Source organism: Onychostoma macrolepis, chromosome 17, assembly GCF_012432095.1.
Source record: "Onychostoma macrolepis isolate SWU-2019 chromosome 17, ASM1243209v1, whole genome shotgun sequence".
Lineage (NCBI taxonomy): Eukaryota > Metazoa > Chordata > Actinopteri > Cypriniformes > Cyprinidae > Onychostoma > Onychostoma macrolepis.
The window spans coordinates 14094537-14121604 of NC_081171.1; the positions used below are offsets into that span (position 1 = coordinate 14094537).

The following is a 27068-nucleotide window of genomic DNA, read 5'->3' on the forward strand; positions in this document are numbered from 1 at the left end:
CGTTTCAATTCTATTAAGTGTATTTTCTTATAATGTAATATAATATAATGTAATATAATATAATGTAATGTAATATAATATAATATAATATAATATAATATAATATAATATAATATAATATAATATAATATAAATGTCAGTGTACGAAACTGTTTTTATTTAAACTGTTCAAAACTCTTTCCTGAACGAGGCAGTTTCCTCAGAGATGAAGATAACAGATCCTTTCGTTCAGGTATGCTAATTATTTGAACACCTTTAGACAAGAAAAAAATGCATATGTAGGGTATATATATAAATATTTAACATGTTTATGTTGTAATAATTAGCATTACACAGATCAACAAACATCACATATATGAATGCTATAACCTGTTGGTGACACTTTAAAATTAAAGAGTACTTCGATTAAGAGAATATATTATATTAAATAGAGGGCTAGTTGTCACACTTTTATTTTTTCTCTTTATTGACATACTTTAACATTGTGGAACTTGTTGTGACAGTATACGGGGTATGGAACCTGACATTAAAAAAATGAAATAATAAAAACAAAAAATGTAAAAGGTAGCCTACAAATTATAAAACAACTGTTTAGGTCCACAAATACTAATAAATTGATAAAATGTTCAACACAAAACATATATATAGAGAGAGAGAGAGAAGATCCTGAGAACTGCTAAGGTCTTTCAGTTTTATTATACTGTTGTCTGGATGTTTGCCAGTGTGATTTTATTGTTCATTTACTTACCCAATAGCAAAAATAAGCTTTTAGTACCAGAAGCCTTCACGTGCATTACTGCTTTATAAGAACACAGTAGTAAATAGATTTACTGATTAAATAAAATGTTCTGTGCAAGAAACCTGATCATGGAGAAGAGAGTTCACGTAAGAACAGACTGTGCTAAGAGAAGAATTTCAGGAGGCAATGAGGTCTCCATGAAGACATCTAACAGATCTCAGCTTTCAACTCAAGACCATCAGGTAATAAAGAAACACATTAAAGCTGTGCAGACTGGGCCTGTCACTGATCAATCTCCTTCACCTCACAGAACAGGGTCAGAGACTGCAGGCTTGTTCAGTTGCTGAGAAACAGCCAGCTAGCTTGTTGGCTGAGTGAGATCTGTGCAGGGAGTGTCGCACTCCAGCTGCTGACAGCCGCCTCTTCCTGCTGTTTGTCTGGCTCCTGGTGGAACTGCAAGTGATCCTTCCCTGCCTCATTCTCTGTGGTTGCCTCTTTGATGGGCCACTCAGGAGGCCAGTGAACACAGCATGGACCTGGATTACAGCTCCTGTAAGGGCTAAAGCGGTGGAGAAGATGCCGCACACTGATGGACGCTCAGAGGGAACAAGGTCATAACCCTGTGATCGAAGAACTACGCTAAAATTAAAAAAATACACCATTAAAGTTGAAGCTGGGCACTATGTAATCACTATATCACAGGAAATTTCTTCACAGCTGGAAGTACATCAGGCAATACCCATCAAAATGGCTATATTTATCATGACTATCAGTTAAATGAATTTCTTCCTTGCATTCAAATTTGAACTGATATTCTGCATCCTGTTTGCTTCGTCAATTCACATTAAGGACAAATCATGTCCCTAACATCTTATTAGACAACTGAAGTGCTCTAGGAACATGCCCTGCTTTACTTTATCTTTAAAACACAAAGCTCCGATTACTAAGGATAGACTTCATATGCACAAAAACAGCAGCAGAGGCAGAATTTTGATTCGATCGATTAAAGAAATTTATTCAGGTCATTAAACGAACCAATCTTGTGAAATTTCAGATGGCACTTCAATTTACTGAACACAGTTTTAGCCCATTGTCTGCACTGAAATAGAGCCTGACCCTGCATGGCCGGAGTAGCCATGACAACAGACCACAGATTGTCCTTGTCCACACTTTCCAGCATTGGAGAGTTACAGAGCTGCTTATTTTAATGAAACACTTGAAAAAATTCTGCTGAATAGCATCCAGAACTATGGTCTCTGCCACTTTAATTAGCCTGGTATTTATACAGTTGCTAAGGGACACAAACACAGAGGAGGCAAAGAGAGTTTTCTTCCATTTATTAAGTTTGAAGCCCACTTATACAAAACTCATGAACTGCTTTTAGAACACTTTGATAGCTTTCCCAACATTTGGAAATAAATTAAGGAGAAGAAGTAAACAGCAACACACAAAAATAAAAACATTAAAAAAGAATGAATTATGACAGGTGAATAATGAAGTGAGGAAAGGCATTCCTCACAGAAAGGCATTGTTTAGTCACATGTGCTACTCGTTTAGGGAATAAGTTCTTAAACAAATCCAATAGAATCCATTTTAACCTTCTAAACAATGTTGGGGAACTTCAAACAAGTGCAATTCATTAATATTGAACCAATATTTGGAGGCTCTACGTCTTGTTATCCAATGAAAAAATGGCTGGTGGATTACGTCGTTTCAGACAGATTATTACTGATGTGTACAAGGGTCATGCAAAGAAGTGTTATGCCGTGACACTTTTCTCCTGAATTATTACTATCGTAAGACAAAAACAGCACGTTAAACAGAGGTCTATAGAGTTTCGCTGTAAATCCCAGAGGTATTAAGAAAACAGAACATGCAATGCCGTTTGTAAATGCAGCTGTGCAAATGTGTGTGTGTGTGTCACGGTATCCAAGTTAAAATCCCTTTTCCAGCTCTGTCCACACTGACCTAGTTTATCGACAATGGATTGTGTCTGTGTTCGTGTAAAGTGTCTGCTAACCAGTGATCAAGCACCCTGACAACTGAGTTAAGTGTGTTTGTGTGTGCGTGAAAGCCTCTGGTCTTGAAACTTCAGAGTGTAGCGAAATACACAACAACCTTCAAATACTTACAATCGCCACTCTTTCTTTATGAATCAACATTAATGTTCAATAATCAAAGAGTACTGAAGTAAAGTTTAATAAAATGCTTATATATCAGGACACTACTGAGATCTTCGTGTAAGAGAATGAGTGTGTGTTTTGCTCTGGGTTCTTTGTAGAGCAGCTCAAGAGTTGCTTCCCAAAGCAGTGTTATTATTGTTATTATTATTTATGTTATTAAAATACCAATAAACAAACAAGCAGAGCAAAAGAAAAGAGAATTCGACTGGTCACAGCAAAATTTCTGTACACAAATTTTAAGAAAAGAGAAAGAGGTTTGGCAGGGCGAATAGAGAGATTTCGGAGGGGAATTGGGAAGGTAAAGCTGCCCCAGGTAGGGGTAGTTTGCTGAAGGTGGGGGGATGAAGGGTGTGGTTCTGGGTGGCAAGCCGCTCACCTCTTCTTGGGGGCTTGAGCCGTACGGGGCGGGGTCACAGGTCGCCCTGAGTTGACCCCGCTGTACTGATACTTAGCCTTCTTTTCTGATGGCTTCAGGATCTGAGAGAGAAAAGAGAGTGTGTGAATGTACTGCGAGTACAATGCGTATGTGTGTGTGTGTGTGTGTGTGTGTGTGTGTGTGTGTGGATAACACACCTGAAAAGAGCACATGAGTGACTCATCCACACTCATCATTCCACCGGCGTTATCAAACTCCCCGCAGTAGTTTGGCGCTGAGAACAGAGTGACCAACTGTCGCTTTGCAAAAAACTCATAACCATCTTCAACCACCTGCGAAACACGACACACTCTTAACTAAGTGGACAAACGACATGGATAGCGGATCCTGACTGGTTAAAATGAATTGGTACCTGGTGTGCCCTGCAGATTAGGTCCAGATCATGGCGGTTGAGGAATTTGCTGACTACATCAGCGCCGAAAGTGAATGAAACGCCACGATCGTTCTCCCCCCATCCCTGAACGTCCTTATCTGGGTCTGACCACAGCAAATCACACAGCAACCCTGTTAGACCAAGAAACAGAGAATATGCATCTGAGATAATATTTCATTCCATCAAAATGTTTTGGTCGTTTAAATAATGTTTTAATAGTGGTCAACCAATATTAAATGTAAATGCAATAAAATTTTATACTAGGTGACTGAAATCAATTTAAAGCTGGAAATAAATGAAAATTAATTAAAATCTGACGGGGTGAGCGCGAGCCGCTTTTAAACTGAAACTATAAACTATAGGCTACTATATCTTACGAGTTTTTTTTTTAAAGCCCTTCATTTATAGCTTGTCACATGATTAGAACAAATTGTATTATGCACTTTCTCCGCAGCAGTTCAGTCTGTGTCCTCCCTAGATATTTTTTCAGATGCGCTCTTATCAAACTACTGTATATCGATATTAACGGTATTGCTTCATACCATATCGCTTATAAAGAATATATCGTATAAACTCGATATACCGCCCAGCCCTACGTGCAGAGCACAAATTCTGAGTATAGGTAACCATATTTGGCCATATGTCACGTCACTTTCACTTTCACACATAATAAATGATACTAAAATAACGCTGTAGAAGATATAATTGTAAAATACAATTTAATTGTAGGAAATGCAGAAATTGTGAAGTATTTATTGTCAAGGATGTCAGATTTTACAACTGAGACATTATAGATTTATCGGCCTAAAACAAGTATTTGTTTATGTCATATGTGCGCATACACACCTGTATCTGGGACATCAGTTGGTCGCATAATCCGACGAATCTGTTCCATTGACTGCAAATCAGGAGAGAGACCTAGAAGATGAACATAAAACACACAAGTCATCAGACAGAAAAAGTGTTACAAAGAGCATGCATTAATATTTTTAGACTCAGCTGACCTATTTCATCAGGCCAAGAATCACTTCTATAAAACTATCCATCTTTAGTTCAACCATTCTCACCTCCATGGCAACAGAAAATCTTCTCATCTATGATGGCAGCAATTGGGAGGCAGTTGAAGCAGTCTGTGAACGTCTTCCAGAGTTTTATGTTGAACCTGCGCTTGCCTGCGATAGACAAATGTACATACTCATAACAATAAAGGATGATCCGTGACCTGAAAGTTTGTTCAGTAGGAGAGAAATCAATATGATTTCAGATCATTTGGTGTGGGTGTGTGTTAACGTTTGGTGTATTTATATTTATGCATGCGCTCAGACGCTCACACTCATCATAGAAGCCATAGATACGGTTGATGGAGGCGCACTCGTGGTTTCCCCTCAAGAGAAAGAAATTCTCAGGGTATTTGATCTTATAGGCCAGTAGGAGGCAGATGGTCTCCAAAGACTGTTTCCCTCGGTCCACATAATCACCCAGAAAGAGATAGTTTGCCTCTGGTGGAAAACCGCCGTATTCAAACAACCTCAACAGATCTGTATACTGCCCATGGATGTCACCTAGAGACAGAGAGAGTTATATAATTGACGAAAATCAATAAAGTTATATGGATTTGTCAGATTAGGATTCAGAACACTCAAAATTCAGGTTAATGACACACACATACACACGGGTCTCAGGTGTGCCACAGAGAGAAGAGAAATGACCTCAAACCTATCCTCATTAAATCCATATTTATAACCTGCTCTACTTACAAGCTGATTTCCAAAACCTTGAGAGATGGAGAGGAAGGAATGTAATTAAAACAGCGGAGATGTTCTCCGCTCTGGAGAGGGGGAGTATCGAACCTACCACAGATTTTAAGTGGAGCCTCCAACTCCAGCAGGATGGGCTGACTGAGAAAGATCTCTCGAGATTTAATGCAGAGTCCTCGAACTTCTGCTTCCGTCATCTGAACGATCTTCCCTGGACGACATCCTCGCACTAAAACAGTAGACATCAACATTTGTTAACATCATTTTCTAAGTGTGACAACGTTATTGCAGCCTCAATAACTGGGTCAAATGTGGGATTTTCTAATCACTCAATGCTCATATTGGCCCACTTACCATACTATACAGTCATCCACTGAAACATATTGCTCACAAAAATAGACTTTCACAATCTGGCAAACTGGCTCTGATCTGATTGATCAGATTTTTAATGCCTGGAAACAAAGGCATGTTTATAAGCCACATAAGCCCCCACACTTCTCCTTTACCATCATAATTATTTAAGATAGGCACTATAAACATTTAACTTCACATGTTTATCAGACAGGTCACTTCCTGTCTGTGGGCCAGAACAGGCTGCAAAGTAGACTTTGTCAATAGTCAAAGTCTTGCTGTGCGAGATGTCAAGCTGAAAATGACACCTGATGCCTAATGTGACAAATATATATATATATATATATATATATATATATATATATATAAACATTATAAAAAAACAACAACTTTGATTTAACTTATCATGATACTTTTATTGGAACATTTTCTTATGATTTACACTACCGTTCAAAAGTTTGGGTTCATTAAGAAATTAATAATTTGATTCATCAAGGATGCATTAAATTGATTTTAAAAATTATCAATACTGTTATTTTTTATCTTATTTTGGGTCTACTCAAAGAATCCTAAAAAAAAACATTTATCACGGTTTCCGCAAAAATATTAAACAGAACAATGGTTTTTAACACTGATATTAATAACAAATAGTTCTTGAACATTAAATCAGCATGTTAGAACGATAGCAGAAAGTCATGTTACTGAAGACTGAAGTAATGGCTGCTGAAAATTCGGCCTTGTCATGACAGGAATAAATTTCATTTCAAAATACATTACAATACAAAACAGTTTTTTTAAATTGTAATAATGTTTCATAATATTACCGTTTTCCTATATTTTTGATCAGCCTATCAAAATCATTGAAAAATCACACTAACCCCAAACAGTAGTGTACATTTTATAATAAATAAACATTTCGATACGTCTTGCTAACAATAGTGAAGTCAGTGAATTCTGCTGTTTGTGTGAGTGGGAACCCGGAATCCGTGTCTGGAATTCGGCAGGAATGTTCCCGCCTTGGCAAACATAGTCGAGACTGTTAAACAACCATTTTGCAGAGAAACAACTAATTTGTCTAAGAACTTCATTTGATGGAGAGAAACTACAAGCGAGAAGCTGTAGCCATAATTCACTCTGAGACGGGGAGAATGACAGATTAGAAAAGTGTGTGTGCCATGTGTGTGGGGAGAAAAAGTAGAATAGCTGAGGGATAGGTATATATGTCACAGAGAAGGAAAACTTGTGCTCTTTTCTTACAGCCATGATTACAGTTATATAATATAGCACTAACCATTTTAGTCTTCAGGCCGTCCACCCTCACAATATCCCACACAAACCAGAAATGTTGGCGACTCTTTGAAAAGAATGCTGTAACCCCAACTACTGTGTGTGAGTAAAGTGCAGAGCACTTTACGAGATTGCAAAAATACCATTTGTCCAGATTGAAGTGTGTGTGTGTACAAGTCTATGAGCTGATGAAATGCCCCTGTTATTGCAGCATGACTAAACATAAGGAAAATCTGATTGTGTGTGTGTGTGTGTGTGTGTGTGTATATATGTGTGTGTTTTTGACAAGCCACAGTCCAGACCAGTCTGAGCTAGATTATGAGCTTGCCGGAAACAACTTGTTCAAAGTGGCAATCGACTATAATTCGTAAAACTAAGTCATCGCTCTGATTCCTTGTTCATCATGTTAGGGTCACATTACATAACAATAAATAAGAACTAAATGGCACAGTCAAGCTAAACTCATCCACTTTCCCACTAAACTATTTTACAGCAATCCATAAGATTATCCAAGTCCTGACGGGCAGCCATTAGACGTCCACCGTGGGACAGCAGGCCACTTGATCTTCACAGATAGAAGAGTGTGATCGAGAGACACAGATGGAACATGAGAGAAACATACAGAGATGTGTTTGTGAGACCATGAGAATCGAAGTGTGAAGAAGCGAAAAGCGGGACGTTAGGGTCACACAGTATCGCAGATGGCATTACTGAGTGAGGGTCAGCAGGAGGGTGTTGGGACAGATGGACGGGCACGAGGCCATATCGGTTATCAGGGTGGTGCAATAATCCATGGCGCTTGCCTTTATAAAAAGTAACTGAACAGCAGAAGTTTGTGTAGTAACAGAAGTCACTGAGATGGGCAGAAACCACCGAGGGTAGACCCTAACTGAAGTCTCCTGAGACAGAAACATTTGTCTTTCTACTACTTTAATATACAGGCTAGGAAATGGATTCAGGATTTATAAAAGACATTTATTAAAGCCAACGATCCAGTCTATGGTACAAGAACCATTACAGGCCAAGCGGCCAAGCAACCACATTGCAGAAGATTATAATGAAATATTATTAATGTTAAGTAGAACGTGATGTTCCGAATTAAATGTATTTCACAGTTAGGAAGACGATACAGTGTAACAGAGAACAAAATTACCATTCCATTCATTAATTATTCACTTCATACTGAAATAAAGTGAAGGTAAACTTTAGCAAAGTCACACAGTAAAGTTAGTTCACAGTAAGAGTAAATAAAGTGTAATATTACTAACTAAATATAGTGTAATGTTACTGAGAGATTATTTAATGTGCATTATCATTACGAAGCAAATTCAGTGTGAAATTACTAAAGAGAATACAGGGTAATGTCACAAAGAAATCAATGTAACATTATGAAAAGAATATTTAGTGTTTCAGTGCAACATTACACTGAATTCATAAATTTACACTGTATTATTTTAGTAAAGTTATGCTATGTTCCCTTTATGACATTACTTTATATTCTCCTTAGCACCCTTACACTGAATCATAATGATAATGAACACTATATATTTCATGTAACACTGTAATGTTAGAAAGGAAAAAACAAAGTAGTCATAAATGGAACATAGTGCAACATTACTAAAAGAATGCAGTGTAATGTTCTTAACAAAATATTTATTGGTTCATTGAAGAGGATTCAGTGTAGCAGTCAGTGTAATATAAATATAAGAACTGAATATAATTAAACGTTGTTAAAACAAAAAAACAGCGATAAGAGACTAGCGTAACCCTGTAACATGCAGTATAGTGTACCATTAGGTGTAAGATTCAGTATAATATTACTACTAATTCAGTGTTAATAGGAGGATTTGGAAAACACACTTGTAACATGAATCAAGAGTAAGGTTAGGAGAAGCACACGGTAACCTTGTATCGTGAATACAGTATGAGGAGAGTCGAATGGAGAATCAGAATTACGTCGGTTATATTCGCCTGAAGTCAACGACGCAGCGGACACTGCATCGTCCTGCCCTCTCTCTCATTTCCTCGGTTTCTTTACCAACTGCTGTATACAAATCTACATGTCCTTACTACTCGTCCCTGCTTCGATAGATAAAGGCAAGGTTAGCTCTAATCTGAAACTCCCATCGCTGGTATGAAGGCTGTCCAAACCCCGGGGCCACTGCCGTGTTTGTAAACAGGGCGCAGAGACCCGAAGCTTAGCTCTCGCTTTACGCGCACAATTCCCCATTAACCAGCAGAAAAACAGATCGAGACGAGTAGCTAATTACCGTTTATGTTTATATAAACGTTAAAATGCCTTCACGTCCAAACAGCTTACCTTCAAGAAGTCGAGAAATGAGACTGTCAACGTTTAATTCCCCCTCCGCCATCTTCAGTGCCGAGTTCTGCATGCAGCGCTTCCAGCAACGGCCGCTAGGTGCCGCTCGCAATGACGTCATTCACTTAGTTACAAGCGGTTACGTCAATATTAATGATCTTTTCATGAATATTTAATCGCGTTGAAGGCAAACTTTTGACCTGTTGAAAGCAACTTAATTGTTAATGGTATTTTCTATTGTTTAACGTTTGGCGATTTGTGTATTTGGTTTCACGTCCAGGAGGATTTTTATCAGAGTAGGCGTATACGTTTACTTTTGGCATTTAGCCTATTTATTTACTTACTTATATTTTATATGTAATCAGTAATAATTTATTAAGCTTGATTAGGATTACAATGGGAGTAAAATTAATTACATTGAAAATAATTCATTTTGTTTATTGCATTTTTGGACGCCATCGGTTTCCCGTAACAAAATGCTCATAAACATAACACATTTAAATAACTAAATAAATTTAAAGATCTTAGCTATATTTATATTAACTGATAATTTAGTATCCCAGAGGCTTCACTGCGTTACTAGCGAAGCTGCCACCCACTGGTTACTTAAAATACTTGAGAACTGAATCAGAGGAGCATGACAACATTAAAAAAAGAGATGATACAAAGAAGTTGAGAGAACAGCTTTAAAAAGAAAAAGTGAATAAAAAAGAATATATATATATATATATATATATTAAAGTTACAATTATCTTATTTCGTAACAAATACTGGGAAATAATAATCTATAAATCTTTAAAAAAATACACACACACACACACACATATATATATATATATATAATTGAACACATTACACTTGTAATTAAAAATAATATTTTTTATTTCATGGTTTTATTAAAATAAAATATTAAATACAACTGTCTATACAAGTATTACAATTGTTTATCATTTAAATAATTTACAGCAATGCAATAATTTATTGACATTTAAGCACTTCATCTTGTTTCAAAAAACAAACAAAGAGTGTATTTGAATTTGTGAGTGAGTTTTTATATATATAGAAATATATTTATGACATATATATGCTTTTAATTACAAAAAATGCAAAAAGGGAAAGTTTAGGGGTGGGATTAGTCTGTATTACATAATTAGTTTTATATATGTTTTTAAAAAAAAATCTTATTATAAATTAGTTCCTTTCATTTCTGTGCTTTCGTATCTCTTTCTGTTCTTTTGTTCTCTGTAGTAGAAGATCATCCAGGTTATGATCCAACCAGTAACCAAGCCTCCTACAGCCAGAATAGCAGCTGCCCAGGCCGGCACAGTATCATTGGGGCAATCTACAGGGAGAGTGATGCCTGGTGCAACTGTGGTGGGTACGACAGTCGTAAGGACGTCAGAGCCACTGTTTCTTCGTGTAAAGATGTAGGGCTGCTCCTGGAGAAAATATGAAGAGAGAGCATTAATTGAAAGACCATGCTTGGTCTGACAGTGGTTTCCACTGGAAATTTACTCACCTTTGTGGGACACTGGATCTTATTGCGGTCATATGTGAAATTATTGTAGGTTTGTTTACTGTCCACAGGCTCCATCTAAAACCAAAACAGGACACATGCTGTTAAATACAGTAAAGCTGCTGTGAGATTGCGTGTATGTATATGTATTTACCATGTTGTTCCAGAGCGAAATTGCCATCTGTGCATGTCCGCGCTCAGAGAAATGAAAACAATCCACAGAGAAGAAAGTCAGGTCTGGTGTGCCATCCTAAAGCAGAAAGAGATATTTCATCTCTTAATGTTAGCCCTGATACTGAAACTCGAGGTTTTAGCTATTGTAGTGTGAGTTCAAATGCAGTCTCTAAACACATCTAACATATTTATATACATATTTAAACATATTTTAGGTATGAATGTGTTGTTTATGTGTCATCACATGAGACATGAGATGTTTTAGAGATATTTTAAGGGGCGCTAACCTCGACCATTGGAACAACAGAGTTCTTGAAGAAGGGCTGTAGCACCACTGCAAAGTCCTGTCTTCCATCATACCGTCCCCCATACACCAGCCTTTCAGTCTCCGTCTGAAACACAAAACAACATTTCTGTTATTGAAGGTCAAGATAATCTAAAGCCCACTCAGCTGATCAGATATCAATGAACTGACAACTTGACTGGATACAGACCTGCAGATCTTTGTTGACTTTCTTCATTTCATTAATTTCTGGAGAATTCTCACGAGGTTCCAGAAAACACGGACACATGGTCCTGTCACACACAGTTATGAAAATGCAGTTGTGTATGAAAGAACATGAAAATGTTTTTAGATCAAATCGTCCATTTATTGAATTATTTACTTTTGCAGGAGGCTGCAGCCCAGTGTGTTCCTCTTTATCATTCGCAGATCCTCAATCTCTAAGATTCCCACAAAATTTACCAGCACTCTGGGAACCTGCACACACACACACAAACACATGTTGGGTTTCCATGTGTTTTATAGGGACATTCCATAGGTGTAATGTATTTTATACTGTCAAAACTGTATTTTCTATCCCCTTACCCTAACCCTACCCTTCATTCTGTATCATTTATATACCAAACCAAAAATGTCCCCACAAGGTCCAAATTTACTGGTATTACTATACTTGTGGGGCATTTGGTCTCCATAACATAGGAAATACCAAGACACACATACACGTGACGTATATAACATCAAATTAAAGCATTTTCCTATGTTTAATATATGTAAAAATGTGTGTAATTGTCATGAAAATAATGTCACTGTGGAAAAACTAATAAGGATTGAATTTCCTATTGTTTATTTTGATTTTGTGGGTGAAAGATAATTCATGAATGTGATCGGGTTCAGTAAATGCATCTCTCTCACCTCGTTGTACAGCATGTCCAGACTGTCTCTGATGTGACCGATGTACTTAGAAGGAGTCAGAGAAGCCTGGATAGAGAAAAACACAACACATAAATTTTTTTTTCAGAATTTTTTTTTCCAAATTTAATTGTTATTTGCTGGTCTTTGATATGAAAAACAACATTTACAATGACTCAGTGGTACATCTCTGTTTGTTAGTATCTGAATGTATTTTAGCTGCTTAAAGGTCACTGCTGTGGTTCTCTGACACAAGAAAAAACAATTTATGATGGGGAGCTGAGAGTCTTTATATTAAGAATCATCCACTCACCCGGTCGTGACAGTACTGGCAAAGGTCATTTCCCCCAATAAATAGTGTCACCAGTTTCCAATCCTTCGCAAAGTCCACTTTCTGAAAAATAATTGATATTTTATTAAATTAGATTCTTTATTTGCCCTACAACAATTGGTGGAATTTTCCTTTTACAGCAAGGAGTTGGCACGTGCATATGAAATATATTTATAAATTACAGAAGGCAGCAAACATTGTCATTTTTATGTATTTTTTATTTATACACCACAAAATGATTCAAAGCAACACTGTAAAAACATTGTGGTGATTAAAACAAAGATTAGTAGTGTATGTACTTCAAGAACATGCTATTTCAAAATTTCACATTTAATTCAATGTGTTACTTGCCATTTCTTTGTATTTGTTTGTGAAATTCACTTGAAAGTGATTTCTGCAACAGTTTCTTTTTTTCAGTCAAATTAATAGATTGAATAAGCATACTGACCGTGCTATCGTTTAAAGCTGTGATAAGATCCCTCACTTGTGCTGGTATATTACTGAATAGAGAGGAAGAGAGGAAGGATCATTAGCTGAAAGGATACTGTAAATTGTGTTTCTATGTATGCTTATGTGTGTTCCTTACCTTGCTTTGGCACCGCTCACTGCCATATTGAAGCCATTTGGCCGTTTACTTTTCCCCTTTGAGAAGCCGAAAACATTCGGATTGAACTTCTTAAGAATGTCTGATAACAAATAATGACACAAGGCACTAGTTGTTATCATGTTATTAAACAAGAATCAAATCTGATAATAAGGATCAGAGCCATTGGCGTCTCATTCCTAATCAGTATAACCATACTGCTAATAACAACCAATAAACATGACATCAAGTGTTACAAAAGGTTATACTCACTTGGCAATGTGGTGACAGTCTCCAAAGTATCATCTCCACCAATGCTGTCAATTAAATTGAACATAGACACTTAGAAAACATGTAACAAAGCAATTCCACAGGCATACAGTAGACTGACACAAACTCACCTCCAAGAAACCCCTCGCTCCTCATCCGCCAACTGCATAAGGTTTTCAGCTTTTGCACCAAAGGCAGCCTGAGAGATTCAGAGAGAGAAAATTATAATTACAACATGATGAAAAAACATCGCAACATTCACAAATACACACACACACACTTACAGTGATTGAATCTCCCACAGACGCCACCACTTTAATGTCACCTGGACGCAGCCTGTGAGCTGAGAAAGAAATGTGATTATGTGATTATCTGGATACCAAAACACAAAAACAAAGCAACAATGCAGCACTGCTTGGACCTAAAAGGATAATAAACCTTGGCAGTAGAGCCGGCCCAAGGCATAAGCGAACTAAGCGGCTGTTTAGGGCCCCCAAGAGTAGCCGACATGAAATGACAGTTTATTTATTTATTTATTATTATGATTATTTTTTAATTTGTGATATATTATGTCAATGGACAATGGTAATTATACGAAAGCGCAATATTAAATAATTAAATAATCTATACATATCATTTTATTATTTCCACAGCAACGTGTCATGCAGGCACAATAGCCTCCCTGCTGAAAAAACCAATAGAACCCTGCCCAAAACACAATAGAAAATGCAATGGATTTAATGGTTATAATAGGAATTGTATTGGTTTTAATGGAAACTATCATGGTGTCTGCTGGTATGTGATGGATTCTATTGGTGGGATGTTACATCCTATTGGAAAATTGCCCAAAACACACTACAAAAAGGAATTTTGTAATGGCTTTACTGGAAAAAGCTAATGGTTTATAATGGTATTTTAATGGAAACCATTAGAATCTCTGTGATGGTTTCTATTGGGCCATGTTGATAATATGCACTGGACGCTGCCATGTGGATCTGGTGGATTAACATCACGTAAATTCACCTATTTCTCCCGAAATACATGAAAGTAAGTGGCCAGTTAGCTACATAATGTGCATTTGATAGGAATAAAACACGTTGTCCATTAATTGAGAGGATTATTATTGCTGCTTTCCATAGAAATCAGTGTGTATTCTCTGGCTCAGCACCAGCCAAAGCGTGGCGTGTCAAAGCGTTAAAGACTCTAGTTTTGTGAATTATATCTGGATAGGATATCTGAAAGCTTGTCTTTCCTGATTGTCTCTACCCATAAACTATGTGTTTGTACATGGTTACATATTTACAATTTCTCGTGCAATATATGTAATATAATCATGCGATATATTAATAAAATGTTATCGGGGTAATGTTAATACATAACAGTTCTGTATCTAAACTTTATCTCAACTGTGACTACCTTGATATCGAAACACAATAATAAAGCAACAATGCAGTGCTACCTACAAAGATAACAATCAATGGTATGATATCTGAAAGCCTGTATTACGTCTTTGTCTCTCTCCATAAACCTATGTGCATATTAAATATTTCTCATTTTTCTAGTCATTTTTATCTATTACAAATTTTATCCTCCTAAATATTTTAAAAGTATTACAGCACTTTATTTCATAAAATTCTTGCAACATTTTTACTCTTTGCTATTTCATTAACAGAATATACATATATAAAGTATGTGTGTGTGTTACATATACATATATTATATATCTGTTAATGAAGTAGCAAAATAAAATTTAGTAAAGTAAAAATAAAAACATTGCATGATTTTTAATAAATATAATGCTGTAATACTTTAAAATCGATAAAACAAAGATTATTAAATAAAAATAGAAGAAAAGGAGAAATAGTTAGATAGAGAGTTGGATAGTTATGGTTATCTGGTGGGAAAAATTAAGCAAATGAATTTCTCTCCTCTCTCTTTCTTACCAGATGTTGGCACAGTGTCTGAGGGCGCTGTGTCCACACACGAGAAATCACTTCCCCAATTCTAACATGAAAGGGAGAAATCATTTCAAAATACATATAGACCACTTTAAGGTTATATTGCATTTTATTAATATTGTATGTAATATATTTGTGTGACTTACATTTGCAGGTGGAGGAGTAGGAGGAGGGGTGTCGTATGTGTAATTGCTGTTGTGATAGGTCCTCAGATAGGGGGACGACTAAAGAAGAATATGAAAAAGTATTACAATGTGACAGAATTATAGAGTTTAAAGAAGAATTATACAGTTTAAACTCACCTTTTCTGGGCATTTAAGAGGGATACCTGCAGTAAAATCTTCACTATCTGTCTTATTACCTAAAGGTTCCATCTGATAGAGAGAAGGAATGAATGAAACTGAAAATCCATTTTGAGAGTTAAGATGCTGTGAAATTACAATATATTAAGAAAATCTATGGAAATGTATTTATTTTTTCCTGTTGAACTGTATTTTATTTTAAAGTAACAATTCAATTACACCTTCACAAAACACGCTTGCATAACAATATATTAATAAAATATTATCAGGCTTATACATGAACATATCTGTATCTAATCTTTTTAACTCATATGCTCACCATGTTATTCCAGAGAGCCCGAGCCATAAGCGTGTGAGCTTTCTGACTGAGATGAAAACAGTCTGGAGAGAAATAGGAACGGTCAGGTTTCCCATCCTAAAAGAGCAAGGAAAAAAATGACAAAGATAATGAGAACAAATAGTTTAAAAGGATTGCTAAAGGTAATAAGTGATGTAAGATTGTCGTGCACCTCCAACACAGGGAGAAACACATTTCTGAAGAATGGCTGTAGGACCACTGTGAAGTTATCATGAGTGTCATATCGCCCAGACTCCACCAGCTCCCTCATACCACGCTGAGAATAAAACACAACAGCATATGTTGAATATTAATAGGCACTTTAATGCAGTTACATTTTAGAATCATATTAATATTAATAATACAAATATTTTAAACTGTACATTTGCTTTGTATTATCAATAATCACATTCATAATATATATTAATATACGAAGAGTTCAGATGCAAAAGCCTCTAAGTGCCGTTTGAAATTTTCTTCTAAAATGAGCATTTTTATCAGGCTCCTATGTGTAGGTTCAGTAATTTAACTTTTATGGCAACGAATAGCTTCTTTTCTTTGCCGTTTAAGTGAAATAGCTGAAAATAAATGTAGGAGCCTGATAAAAATAATAATTGAATAATAATTGAAATAATAATAATAATAATAGTAGAAAATGTCATACGGCACTAAGAGGCCATACAGACTTTACACAATAACTTAATTTTTATGTAATAAGTTGTGTACCTGGTAGGCTTGGCTGGACTCCTGCAACATCTGGAATTCATGAGATCCATCTTTAGGTTTCAGAACACAGCTACACATCATGCTAAAAAAATAAATAAATATATATATAAAACACAAAGCAAAATATTCACTAACATGTACCAAAAGCTTCAGATATCAGTTCTTCTACCAGAATCAAGCAGAAATCAGGAGATCCAGTATATAGGACAAAACTCACTTGACCAGCCAGGTTGGGCAGCCAAGAGTGGAGTCCTGATGGAGGCGGCGCAGTGGAATTATATCCAGGAGCTCCACTAGGTTCACCAGGGCACGAGGGACCTGGAGGAGGACACATGATTAACTCCAACAAGCAGCAGTGATTTATAGTGGCGTTTTGTTACCAATAATCTGGTTTAGCAAAAGCAGTCAGATAGATTTTTTGACCGTTGTTTCTGCTACAATCCAGGCCTATCGTAACAAACATTAAATAGGTTCAAAATGAAAAGACATATGAAGAGAAATATAAAGTGGGCTCCAAAATCTGAAACCAATCTTTATATATATATATATATATATATATATATATATATATATATATATTAGTGCTGTTAAACGATTAATCGCATTTAAAATAAAAGTTTTGTTTACATAATATATGTATGTGTACTGTGTATATTTATTATGTATACATACAGTATATATTTTGAAAATATTTACATGTATATACATTTATATATTTATATTCTTATATTTTATATTATATATAAATATATTTAATATATAAATATAACACATTTTTCTTAAATATATACATGCATGTGTTTGTATTTATATATACATAATAAATATACACAGTATACACACATATATTATGTAAACAAAAACTTTTATTTTGGATGTGATTAATCGCACAAACAGTGTATGTATATATATATATATATATATATATATATATATATACATATAGCATTTTTCTGATTTTTTCTGATTTACAAATTATTATATTCCAGCATATATCTGCTTGCATGATTAATGAAATCATTAACAAAATCTTAATTTATTCTTTCTCTTAGATTAACTTTTTATTTTCAGACACTTTAGATTTCACAGACATAAATATCTTTATAAAAATCATCAATAATCTTACACATCTGTATTGTCTTTTTTCATTTGTTTAAAATTTTTCAAAATCTTAGTACTTTATTTCTAGGTTTACATTTTGAGTACCCGATTTTCAAAAACCTTTGGACCCCACTGTATTTCTGAAAGAAAATCTGTACCATAAAAATGGCGCTAGATGGCTGCCTCACCTCTTTATGTAATATGTCCAAACCCTCACGAATATACTTCACAATGTTATTAGGAGAATAGTACCGCTGAGGAGAGAGAGAAAGAGAGAGAGAGTGATTAAGAGAGATAGCAACAGTAATTGCAGATTTATTACTGAAACTCTGATAATAAATAAAACAGGCTCTATTAATATCAGCATACAGTATCAGAGCAGTGGGCGCATATGTCATTTCCTCCAATGAAGACTGTGATAATCTTCCAATCATTCTGGAAATCAATTCGCTGAAAAGAGAGAGAAATTTTCAGCCAGTCTGAATGAGGTTCAGATTTAGCACCCTGTGTGTGTGAGTCTGATTTTGCATATTGTGGGGGACTAAATATCCCTCACAACAATAGTAATCTTAATATCATACAGAAAAAACATACAAATTAACTAAATAATACCTTAATGAAAATCTGAGGATCGAACATATAATTATATAATTTTGACAACATTTTCAAAAACAACAGAAATGTTAATGTGTGTATGTGAGATTTTGAGAATGACTAACCGGGTCTTCTTTCATTCTTTTAATGACAGTATGAGCTTGCGTGACCATATCACTGCAAAATAAAAAATTACATATTACTAATTTTACAGTATTACATTTTTTTATTTGAAAGAAATTAATTAATTAACTGGCAGTAAAGACATGTATCATGGTTTCTAGAAAAATATTGAGCAGCATAACTGTTTCAACATTGATAATAATCAGAAATGTTTATTGAGCATATATATGCATATATATGTTTTAATTTTAATGTAAAAAAAAAAAAAACATAACAACACTTCATACTCATTCATTCATTTATTTATTCCATCACTGGTTTATAAGATGAGAAGCTACTCACTCAGATTTGGCTCCTGGTACTGCTTGGTTCAGAAAACTCTTTGCAGAATTCTCACTTCCTTGTCCAATTGAATAGCCAGTGACTGAAGGGTTAAACTCTCTCAATATATCTAAATTACAAAAAAAAAAAAAACATTATCTTATACACACATACTCACTCTAAATCTGATTTGCATGTCTATCTAATCCCTGAATGTGATAAAGAGATTGGCTTACAGTTTTTTAAGGAGGGACTCGAGAATAATACTCAACTTTACCTCTAATTCACCCCTGGACTACTTCAAGTTAAGTAGTATATAGTAGAGATTAAAAAGCAGCTATTTCATGTATAAACTCTTGCGTCATCATAATCAGCTATTATGTAGTTTAAAACACTTAATGACTACAATAATTTCTGTGTTGATTATATTCCTTATTAATGATTAATCATAAATCTACAGTACACAGTAATAAGAGCATAACAGTAACATAACAGCTTGCACATACTTGGTAAAGTGGTTATAGTTGTGAGGTTCTCATCTCCACCAATGCTGAGAATAAAAAATGCCTCATGAGATCATTGATCATTTAGACAAGAATTTTATCCTGTAAATCATATGGATAAAACAAAACCAGCAACATTTGTGTGCGATAAACTGATGGTTAACTGGTTCACAGTGTGATCAGGGACGACACTCACCTCCATGAAAGACCGCGATACTCTGTAAGCACACCCAGAAGATTGTTTTGTGCAGCACCCACCCCATTGGCTGCCTGTTTTTTGGGGGAAAGGAAATGACATCACAACTTATATATTCAATGCCATTCAAAAGTTTGCGATGAACAAGGCCAATACTTTTATTTAGCAACCATGCATTAAACTGATCAGCGACAGTAAAGACTTATTATGTGACAAAAGTTTATCACTGTTCTTACTGTATTTTTCACAAAGAAAATGCAGCCTTGAGCATAAGAGACTTCTTTTAAAAACATTAAAAAATTCAAACAGACTCCAAACTTTCAGTTGTAGTGCATATTTGTTAAAAAGGATCTTTGGTATTAGCAAATATCATTAATACATTCAAATCTGAATGTTTATTACCGTCAAAGAATCACCCATTGCTGCCACCACTTTAATGTCTGCTGGCCGTAGGGCATGGACTATAGAAGAGACAGACATAAACGAGCTTAAAAAAACATCATTCGCAGCCAGGATGTTTATCAAACAGGTTTGAGATCCCTGTTTACCTGAGGTAGGGATGCTGGGAGATGGAGTCCTGTCCTCACAGGTGATCTCACTCCCCATCACCTGAAAGGTCAGATGCAGCACAAGTTAGACACACTGTAAATCAAAGCAACAGGCCGAAGTTATGGTGAGAATGAACTCACTGGGTCGAGAAGTGGAGAGGGATCCTCTTTTTGAGAGATACCGAGCTCAGACGAGTATGAGTTTTTCTGTGTTCGCAAAAACGGCTTTTCCTTGGACAGAACAACAGGTTTAATAAGACATATGTGCTGGCCCCGAGAGTCATCCAGACTTGAATATACATATTGTGTCACTAACACACAAACATATAGGACAAAGTCAGTGCTATATAAATGAAATGGAACTGAAATACTTTCACTTTATCACAGGTGAAGGACAAAAACTTGCATAAAACGTAAAGTTCGGGAAGCGCAGAAAACAGTTTGGTGAGATAAAGCTATATTTATGAACCCACTCTGATTCAGCAGTTTGCGTTATGAATGCTGAAGAGGTCATAAATCAAATATCTCCCTCACCTCTGTGGGACACGGAATGGTGAATATGCCCCGCCCATCCATCTCAGTTTTGTCTGTCATTGGCTGCAGCTGGTAAGAAAATAATCAGGATTGGTCAGAAAGAGGGCTCCAGTTCTTCGTCATACAAAGGCAAGATTAGATAGGTGGTTCGAGATGTGTTTCTAGGTTGAATAAGTTTATAAGATAAATAAGATGTTATCACTGAGAGCTGATTATCAGTCTGCCTGTTATCAGTCACATCAGGGCCTTTAACACTTTGAACTTTTAGAACTTGAAAGTAAAGTGTCCAGGATTTCACCTCTACATCTATAGGAACAATGTTCACATGCATTGATTGCATTAATATTAACTTACCAAATTAGTCCAGAGTTGTAAAGTCAACAAGCTTATATCACGTGAGGAGTCAGACGTAGAGGCTTTTATCTGAAAACAACAAAAAAAGTACAACTTTGCTTAATAACATGCCAAATTATCCTTTCAAACTTGCTCTAGCGGGCTTGTTTCTGTAGCACAGCGTGAGTCATATCTGTGGTTTTAAGAAGAGCAAATTGATTCAAAAACAAATAACATACTCTCAAGTCTCAATACACATCTGACTCAGTGAATCACTACTAGAAAGGTTATATTCATATTTAGTCATTTTTGGTTATTCAGATACCTCAAGTGAAAGTAAAAAACACAAGTTTACGTGTACTTTTATTAAAACAATAAATTTCATCACTATAGGTTCTGGCCTTTATAAATGTTCTTGATGCAATACATGTGCAATATAATAATGCACCAATTCAATTAAACGTTTGTTTTATACCAGTATAAATGTAATACTTTTTAGTTCAACATAATAAATGTGAAATAGGTAATTGATATTTGTGCATATTGTGTAAAACCCATACAAATTGCTCCATCTATAATGTTTATTATTCAAATGTCTGTCTATATCTATCTATCTAGTGGCCTGTTTAAAATGATCTCTGAGTGTTGCAGACTCACTGGGTTTGACAGTTCGGTGTGCACTGGACTGGACTGAAGCATTACGCTGAAATCTTCCCGGTCACCGAACCAGCCTCTTCTCTCTAGAAGAGCACTGACAGATTCCTGTTCAATAAAGACATATAATGTTTGACCACGTCAGAGTATTTTAGCATAGATCTTCAAAAGTCACTCATGTATCAATGTGTGTGTTTTTGTATAGAAATTATATGTACTGTACCTGCAATAAAGCCATGAGCACTATAGTATCCAGTCTACGTCTGTTTTCATCATATCCTTCCTCACATTGGAACTGACACACTCTAAAAAACATAAACACCTAATTAAATTAAACTGATCATTGCAGAATATTATCAGAATTAGGTTATGAAGAATGCTGTCTCATATACTGACCGGTCATGTGACACTCCACTCCAAACAACAACATGAACCAGTGTATTTTTCAGCTAGAGAAAAAATGAAAGCTGTTGTAGTAAACAAACTCAATATACTGATTCAAAACTGTTGTTTGAAGAATATTGACTGTCTTCACCTTCTTATGAAGAGAGTCCAGTGTCTGTTCCACTTTATTGACTGTTGCATCAATGGTTGCACTCAAGTCCTAAGTACAAGTATGGAATAATATGGAATTAAAGCTGTGCTTTGATTGTTTTCTAAGTCTCATGCAATATGTAATATAGGTTGATAGGATTTGTGGTCAAATGTCTGACCTGGTCTGTACACACAGAGAGCTCATCAACTGGTATGAAGAGCAGGAGCAACTTCCACTGAAAGAGAATGACAGCACAAGAGATGTTAATGGCTCAGAGTAGATTGCTGATGGTTATAAAACAACATATGTATATGTGTCTACCTTACAGTGTTTATTTAAGCAATGTTTCATATTGGATTTATACAACAGTTAAGTTAGTATAGAGTACATTTACATTTTAAACACAGTATTACCAGTTACTTTGTCTATTGCTCCTGCCAAATAAATACTTCCAAATGAAGACAATCTTAATCAATCATATTGTGTCTACGAGCAAGAAACAAGTGTTTCCATCCTAAATGCATCTGCGTTTTTGAACGGTTTAATGAGTCACTCATAAAGAATCATTTCACACTCAAACACTCAAATTGTTTGGATCGAGTCGTTTGAATGACTCATTCATAAAGACAGTCAATTGTTTTGATAAATACTCGCTAATGTCGCCACCTACGCTACTGACGTAATGATGTAACCTGCAAAATCCCCATATAATAAATATCATCAGTGTTCTGCATTACATTTGGGATTGACAAGTGTATTTAATAACAGCTTTGATACCCAAACTTGCATTATTCTAGTCGGTTGTTAGGAAATGAATAACTGATGTCAGTCCCCCTTTTTGTTCTTGCTTTAACCAAATATCACCTGTCACTATAGTGACAGTGACTAAAGTAGATATGAAAGATGGTGATGTCCGTAACACAGGAAAGTCTTATCACATGTGACGCTACTTATACCAGTGTCAGTGTGGGGAGCAACTCCTGTGTAATAAAACCTTCAGATAACACATCTCTTAAGTTACCGAACCGCAAGTAAAAACATGAGTGGCAAATCAAACTGGAGACCGAATATAACTGTTATAAAGGCCTGACTGTGTTTACCTGAGTGGGGCTTAGTGACTCCATAATGTACTCTGCTTTATCCATTACGCTTCTGTCACACAAAGGCAGTCATTGTAAACATAGAGAAAATGTAGCGTCTGTAATTAAACAGTGAATATTAATTTCTTTCTATGATACCTTTGTTCAGGTACAACAGTTGACACATCCGGGTTAAAGGTGAACAATATTTCTAAGGCAGAAAAGTGAAAAGATGTTATTTTGTATTTGGAAATTGAGGCCTTCGTCTCTCTTTCAGATACCTTGGAAGGTAGCATTATATCACCATCTTCACCTCAAATACACATTGTGCTTAGCATGCATCAGTGCACCTTTCTACCTTTGATCATTTTCATACAGCATTAGACATTATATACCTTAACTCCTCAAGATAAACTTTAACAGAATTTACAGAAACACTAAACAATGTTGCATTTATAAGAGGAGAAATAAAGATAGCTGTAGTCCTCTGAGGTTTTCCACAGGACATCAGAGCAGACAATCATCGATAACTCTATCACAAACAGTAGTGAACACACAATAGTATCAGGCCAACCGACGCAAAACCCAAAACAAAGTTCTTAAGTGTGCAAGATAAGACAATATTATCACATTTGATTGAGATTAGGGACATGTTTGAAGGATTTCCTCCTTGTAATAAAATCAATTTAGGCTAAAATTGACTATATGTTTATGTATTTGTATGTTTTAGCTTATTTTTTTCTGTCATGTCATTTATGATTTATCTCAGAAAATTAACATTCAAAAACCAGAGTGTTGTTTGTTCAGATACAAGCTGCGTGTGTATCTCTCCTCTGGCCTTGACTTTCAAGGACGCAATCTTTCCAAAACCTTTATACAAAGATCTGGTTTAATCAAGCCTGACAATCACAGAAGCATGTGAAAGGTCTTTGTGAACTCAATCAATGTGTTAATCAGTAAAAAAAAAAAAAAAGGTAAGTGAAAGCCATGCAGATTCAACAATGATATTCCAATGCAATTCTAGTACAAAACTAAATGCGGGTAATGGTATTATATGTCTGTTTATTTCTACAGAATAATATTGAAACCTTACCGGATAGCATGTTCAGGGCTCCAATTTCATCAGATCTGCCATAAAAAAACACCCAATTTAATAATTTTGAGTGGCATAATAATGGCATTTGAATGAAGGAAATTAACAAATTAAATCAATTTTTTTTTAATCTAAGCAATCATATAATTCATATTCTGTTTACTATATAATTCTGTTCTCATTTTATTTATGGAATAACAAAACACACAGAAACCAAGAGTGTGATTAATTTTTAGCTAACTTTCTATTAAAATCCTGACCTGAATTTAGGTATTAATTAACTTTAATTTAACTAATGTGCTTCTCTATGTTAGTAAGTCTTTCAAGCTTACAATTCTGCCTTAATTCCAATGAAGCTTATTTGATCTTTTAATGAACTTGTGACAAATTTGGACATACCTCTTCACATCGGACAAAACCAGTGCAGATACCACAGACACATCAGCTGGCCTCAGAGAATGGACTGCGAAAAGGATGATAGGACAATTTATACACTGATATCCAACCTAGATGTTAATTATTTTTCTTGTAGATTTCTTTACCAGAAACTGGAGTGCTGGGTGAAGGGGATGAAACAGCACAATACAGAGATTCAACTGCAGAAAAAAGAACAAAAACAAAAAAAACAAACCCTGATAAGACACTGGCACACATCAACAAACTTGACTCATTATGGAAGCACAACTTTGGAGTGACAAATACATTTCTGTGAATGCATTACCTACATCGCATTGGATGAATTAGAATTAAAAGACTTAGAAGACAGACAGAAAGTGTATAACGCATACAGTCTCACATCTGCTCCATGACAGCATAATTATTAACCTCTTTGTGGGCTAAAGAGGGAAACCATTTCTAAAATACTATCAAATTAGTCATTAAAATGTCAGGAAAATAATCTATGGAAGCTTTTTGCATTAAATTGGAAGCAGAATGGTGAAATATCAAAAGTTAAATACCTGCTGAACACATGCATGCTAGAAGTGCCAGGATCATAATCTGTGCACAGGAAGAGAAAGTTTTATCTTTTATTCCCATGATGGAAAGAATCATCCGCTTCTTTGCTTGGTTCACCTGCTTAGAGCCACGTAGAGTAAAGAGCAGTTCTGAAGCTAAACTGTTGAATCGTTTAGCAGCACCTGCTCTAATATATGACTGTAATCTTCCTCAATCACTCAGACACGCCTCCTGTTAGTTTGCATGTTTCAAGGTAGATGGCATGGAATTTATTTTTTATATATCTTATCAAGCTGTTTATTGGAAAGATATTGGCTAGGTCTATAGTCCTGTGGCCGGTTGCGTAAACAAGTCTTACAAGTCATCCAATTTTTCTTCTTTAAGACTGGTCATAATTTCCTTAATAATTACAAATAATAATTAAATAAAAATGTAGAATAGCCTAATTTGAATCCAAAAAGCAATACTGGCTAACTGCTAGCTGATCAAAATGGTTCTTAAGACAGTCTTAACATAGTGACCATGTGATATCACATGGATGATATAACATGTTTTCTTGACTGTTGTCTTGAGCAGCACTACTTTGTTTTGTCAATTTGAATTTCTTTGTTCACTCATGCAAAATGCCTCATTCAGACAATAAATTCATCAAAGCAACTGCAGATTTCTTGTTCAACTCTTCTCAGTTATTAACACAATAAACTGATATAACATTTTGGTAGCCATACTGTATATGTGAAGTGAGCTACTTTTGTTTCTGAAGGTGCAATTACTTTTCAAAGTAAACGTCAACATTATATTATATATATATATATATATATATATATATATATATATATATATATATATATATATATATATAAACTGTGCAATATGTATTGTGAAAATCACTACAAATAAATTAAATTGAACCGAAAATGTGTTTATTTTATCTTAAATGAGTTCTGACTGAAAACTTCAATTTCCATGCCAATTATCCCAGTGCCAAATGAAGGCAATCTATATTTAACCAGTTTTTTGTTGCTGTGTGTCTTTGGGTTCAGGAGTGCAGATCTTGAATCTGATTAGATATGATTAGAGATGCTGAGAATGATGAAAGTCATTAAAATTTCTGAAGATTTACAGCTTCTCTGATTGATAAGATGAACATTTCACCCTGTGGTTACTAAACATTGGTAGATAGAAGATAGTTCATTTGTGTAACGTTGCACATGCATCTACAGCTCAAAATGATTGACATCAGAATGAGATGACTGATGGCTGAGATGTTAATTAAGTCCCTACCTGGCTAGGGTTAGGCTATGAGCATTGCCATGTTTATATAAATGACATAATATAAAACCAAAGTTCAGTTTTCTGGTTACAGTGATAATCGAGCGGCTGAGTGGTAAAGGTCAATGACTTCCTGTGTGGATTTGATTGCCGGTGGTCTATGGATCAAAAGGCCAAATCTCAAAATGCTTCCAAAGGCTATACTAAAAATCTGAAGTACTGAATTTAAAAGCAGTCAGAAACTTCCAAAAAATTATAAGTAATAAATAAAGTATCAAAATCATCTTTCATTTGCTTGTGACTGCAGCAAGGTGCAAGTTAGGATGTCTGTTAAAGCCTTATTGCGGAGCCTGAAAGTATGAATGTTTTATCTCAGAATGTGAACTAAAT

At 35.3% G+C, this 27068-nt stretch overlaps 2 protein-coding genes and 1 long non-coding RNA gene across 3 annotated transcripts; 1 reads left to right on the plus strand and 2 right to left on the minus strand.

Moving 5' to 3' along the window:
- The first annotated feature begins 166 nt into the window (after positions 1–166).
- LOC131523355 (uncharacterized) lies at positions 167–1947 on the plus strand. Its single transcript, XR_009266756.1, has 3 exons — positions 167–232; positions 858–981; positions 1050–1947. It is a non-coding gene; the product is annotated as an uncharacterized LOC131523355 (long non-coding RNA).
- Positions 1948–2061: 114 nt separating this feature from the next.
- ppp1cb (protein phosphatase 1, catalytic subunit, beta isozyme) lies at positions 2062–9587 on the minus strand. Its single transcript, XM_058749688.1, has 8 exons — positions 9447–9587; positions 5586–5717; positions 5063–5293; positions 4799–4903; positions 4578–4649; positions 3711–3862; positions 3496–3630; positions 2062–3399 (listed from the first exon to the last, which is right to left on the minus strand). The coding sequence occupies exons 1-8, from the start codon at positions 9565–9567 to the stop codon at positions 3295–3297; spliced, it is 1053 nt and encodes a 350-aa protein (XP_058605671.1). The 5' UTR covers positions 9568–9587; the 3' UTR covers positions 2062–3294.
- Positions 9588–10310: 723 nt separating this feature from the next.
- Positions 10311–25523, minus strand: plb1 (phospholipase B1). Its single transcript, XM_058749343.1, has 42 exons — positions 25409–25523; positions 24992–25045; positions 24849–24912; positions 24450–24484; positions 23516–23567; positions 23378–23429; positions 22456–22512; positions 22278–22346; positions 22139–22191; positions 21966–22047; positions 21746–21850; positions 21110–21178; positions 20756–20824; positions 20363–20452; positions 20222–20282; positions 20076–20134; positions 19674–19747; positions 19481–19524; positions 18996–19104; positions 18656–18707; positions 18306–18386; positions 18125–18190; positions 17053–17153; positions 16836–16917; positions 16282–16386; positions 16092–16187; positions 15773–15844; positions 15617–15694; positions 15456–15516; positions 13797–13855; positions 13644–13711; positions 13516–13559; positions 13246–13345; positions 13108–13159; positions 12642–12722; positions 12332–12397; positions 11802–11896; positions 11631–11712; positions 11424–11528; positions 11117–11212; positions 10966–11040; positions 10311–10885 (listed from the first exon to the last, which is right to left on the minus strand). The coding sequence occupies exons 1-42, from the start codon at positions 25500–25502 to the stop codon at positions 10631–10633; spliced, it is 3264 nt and encodes a 1087-aa protein (XP_058605326.1). The 5' UTR covers positions 25503–25523; the 3' UTR covers positions 10311–10630.
- Between the last annotated feature and the right edge of the window lie 1545 nt (positions 25524–27068).

What these genes read in the sequence shown, in the direction of transcription:
- ppp1cb (XM_058749688.1), bottom strand. Translation starts at nt 9,567, where the DNA reads ATGACGTCATTGCGAGCGGCACCTAGCGGCCGTTGCTGGAAGCGCTGC. An exon ending in CTATGGCTTCTATGATGAGT is followed by an intron (nt 4,904 to 5,062) that starts GTGAGCGTCTGA and finishes TGTCTATCGCAG; the next exon opens with GCAAGCGCAGGTTCAACATA. An exon ending in TAATCTGCAGGGCACACCAG is followed by an intron (nt 3,631 to 3,710) that starts GTACCAATTCAT and finishes CGTGTTTCGCAG; the next exon opens with GTGGTTGAAGATGGTTATGA.
- plb1 (XM_058749343.1), bottom strand. Translation starts at nt 25,502, where the DNA reads ATGATTCTTTCCATCATGGGAATAAAAGATAAAACTTTCTCTTCCTGT. An exon ending in ACCCAGCACTCCAGTTTCTG is followed by an intron (nt 24,913 to 24,991) that starts GTAAAGAAATCT and finishes TCCTTTTCGCAG; the next exon opens with TCCATTCTCTGAGGCCAGCT. An exon ending in CAGCTTTAAACGATAGCACG is followed by an intron (nt 12,723 to 13,107) that starts GTCAGTATGCTT and finishes ATTATTTTTCAG; the next exon opens with AAAGTGGACTTTGCGAAGGA.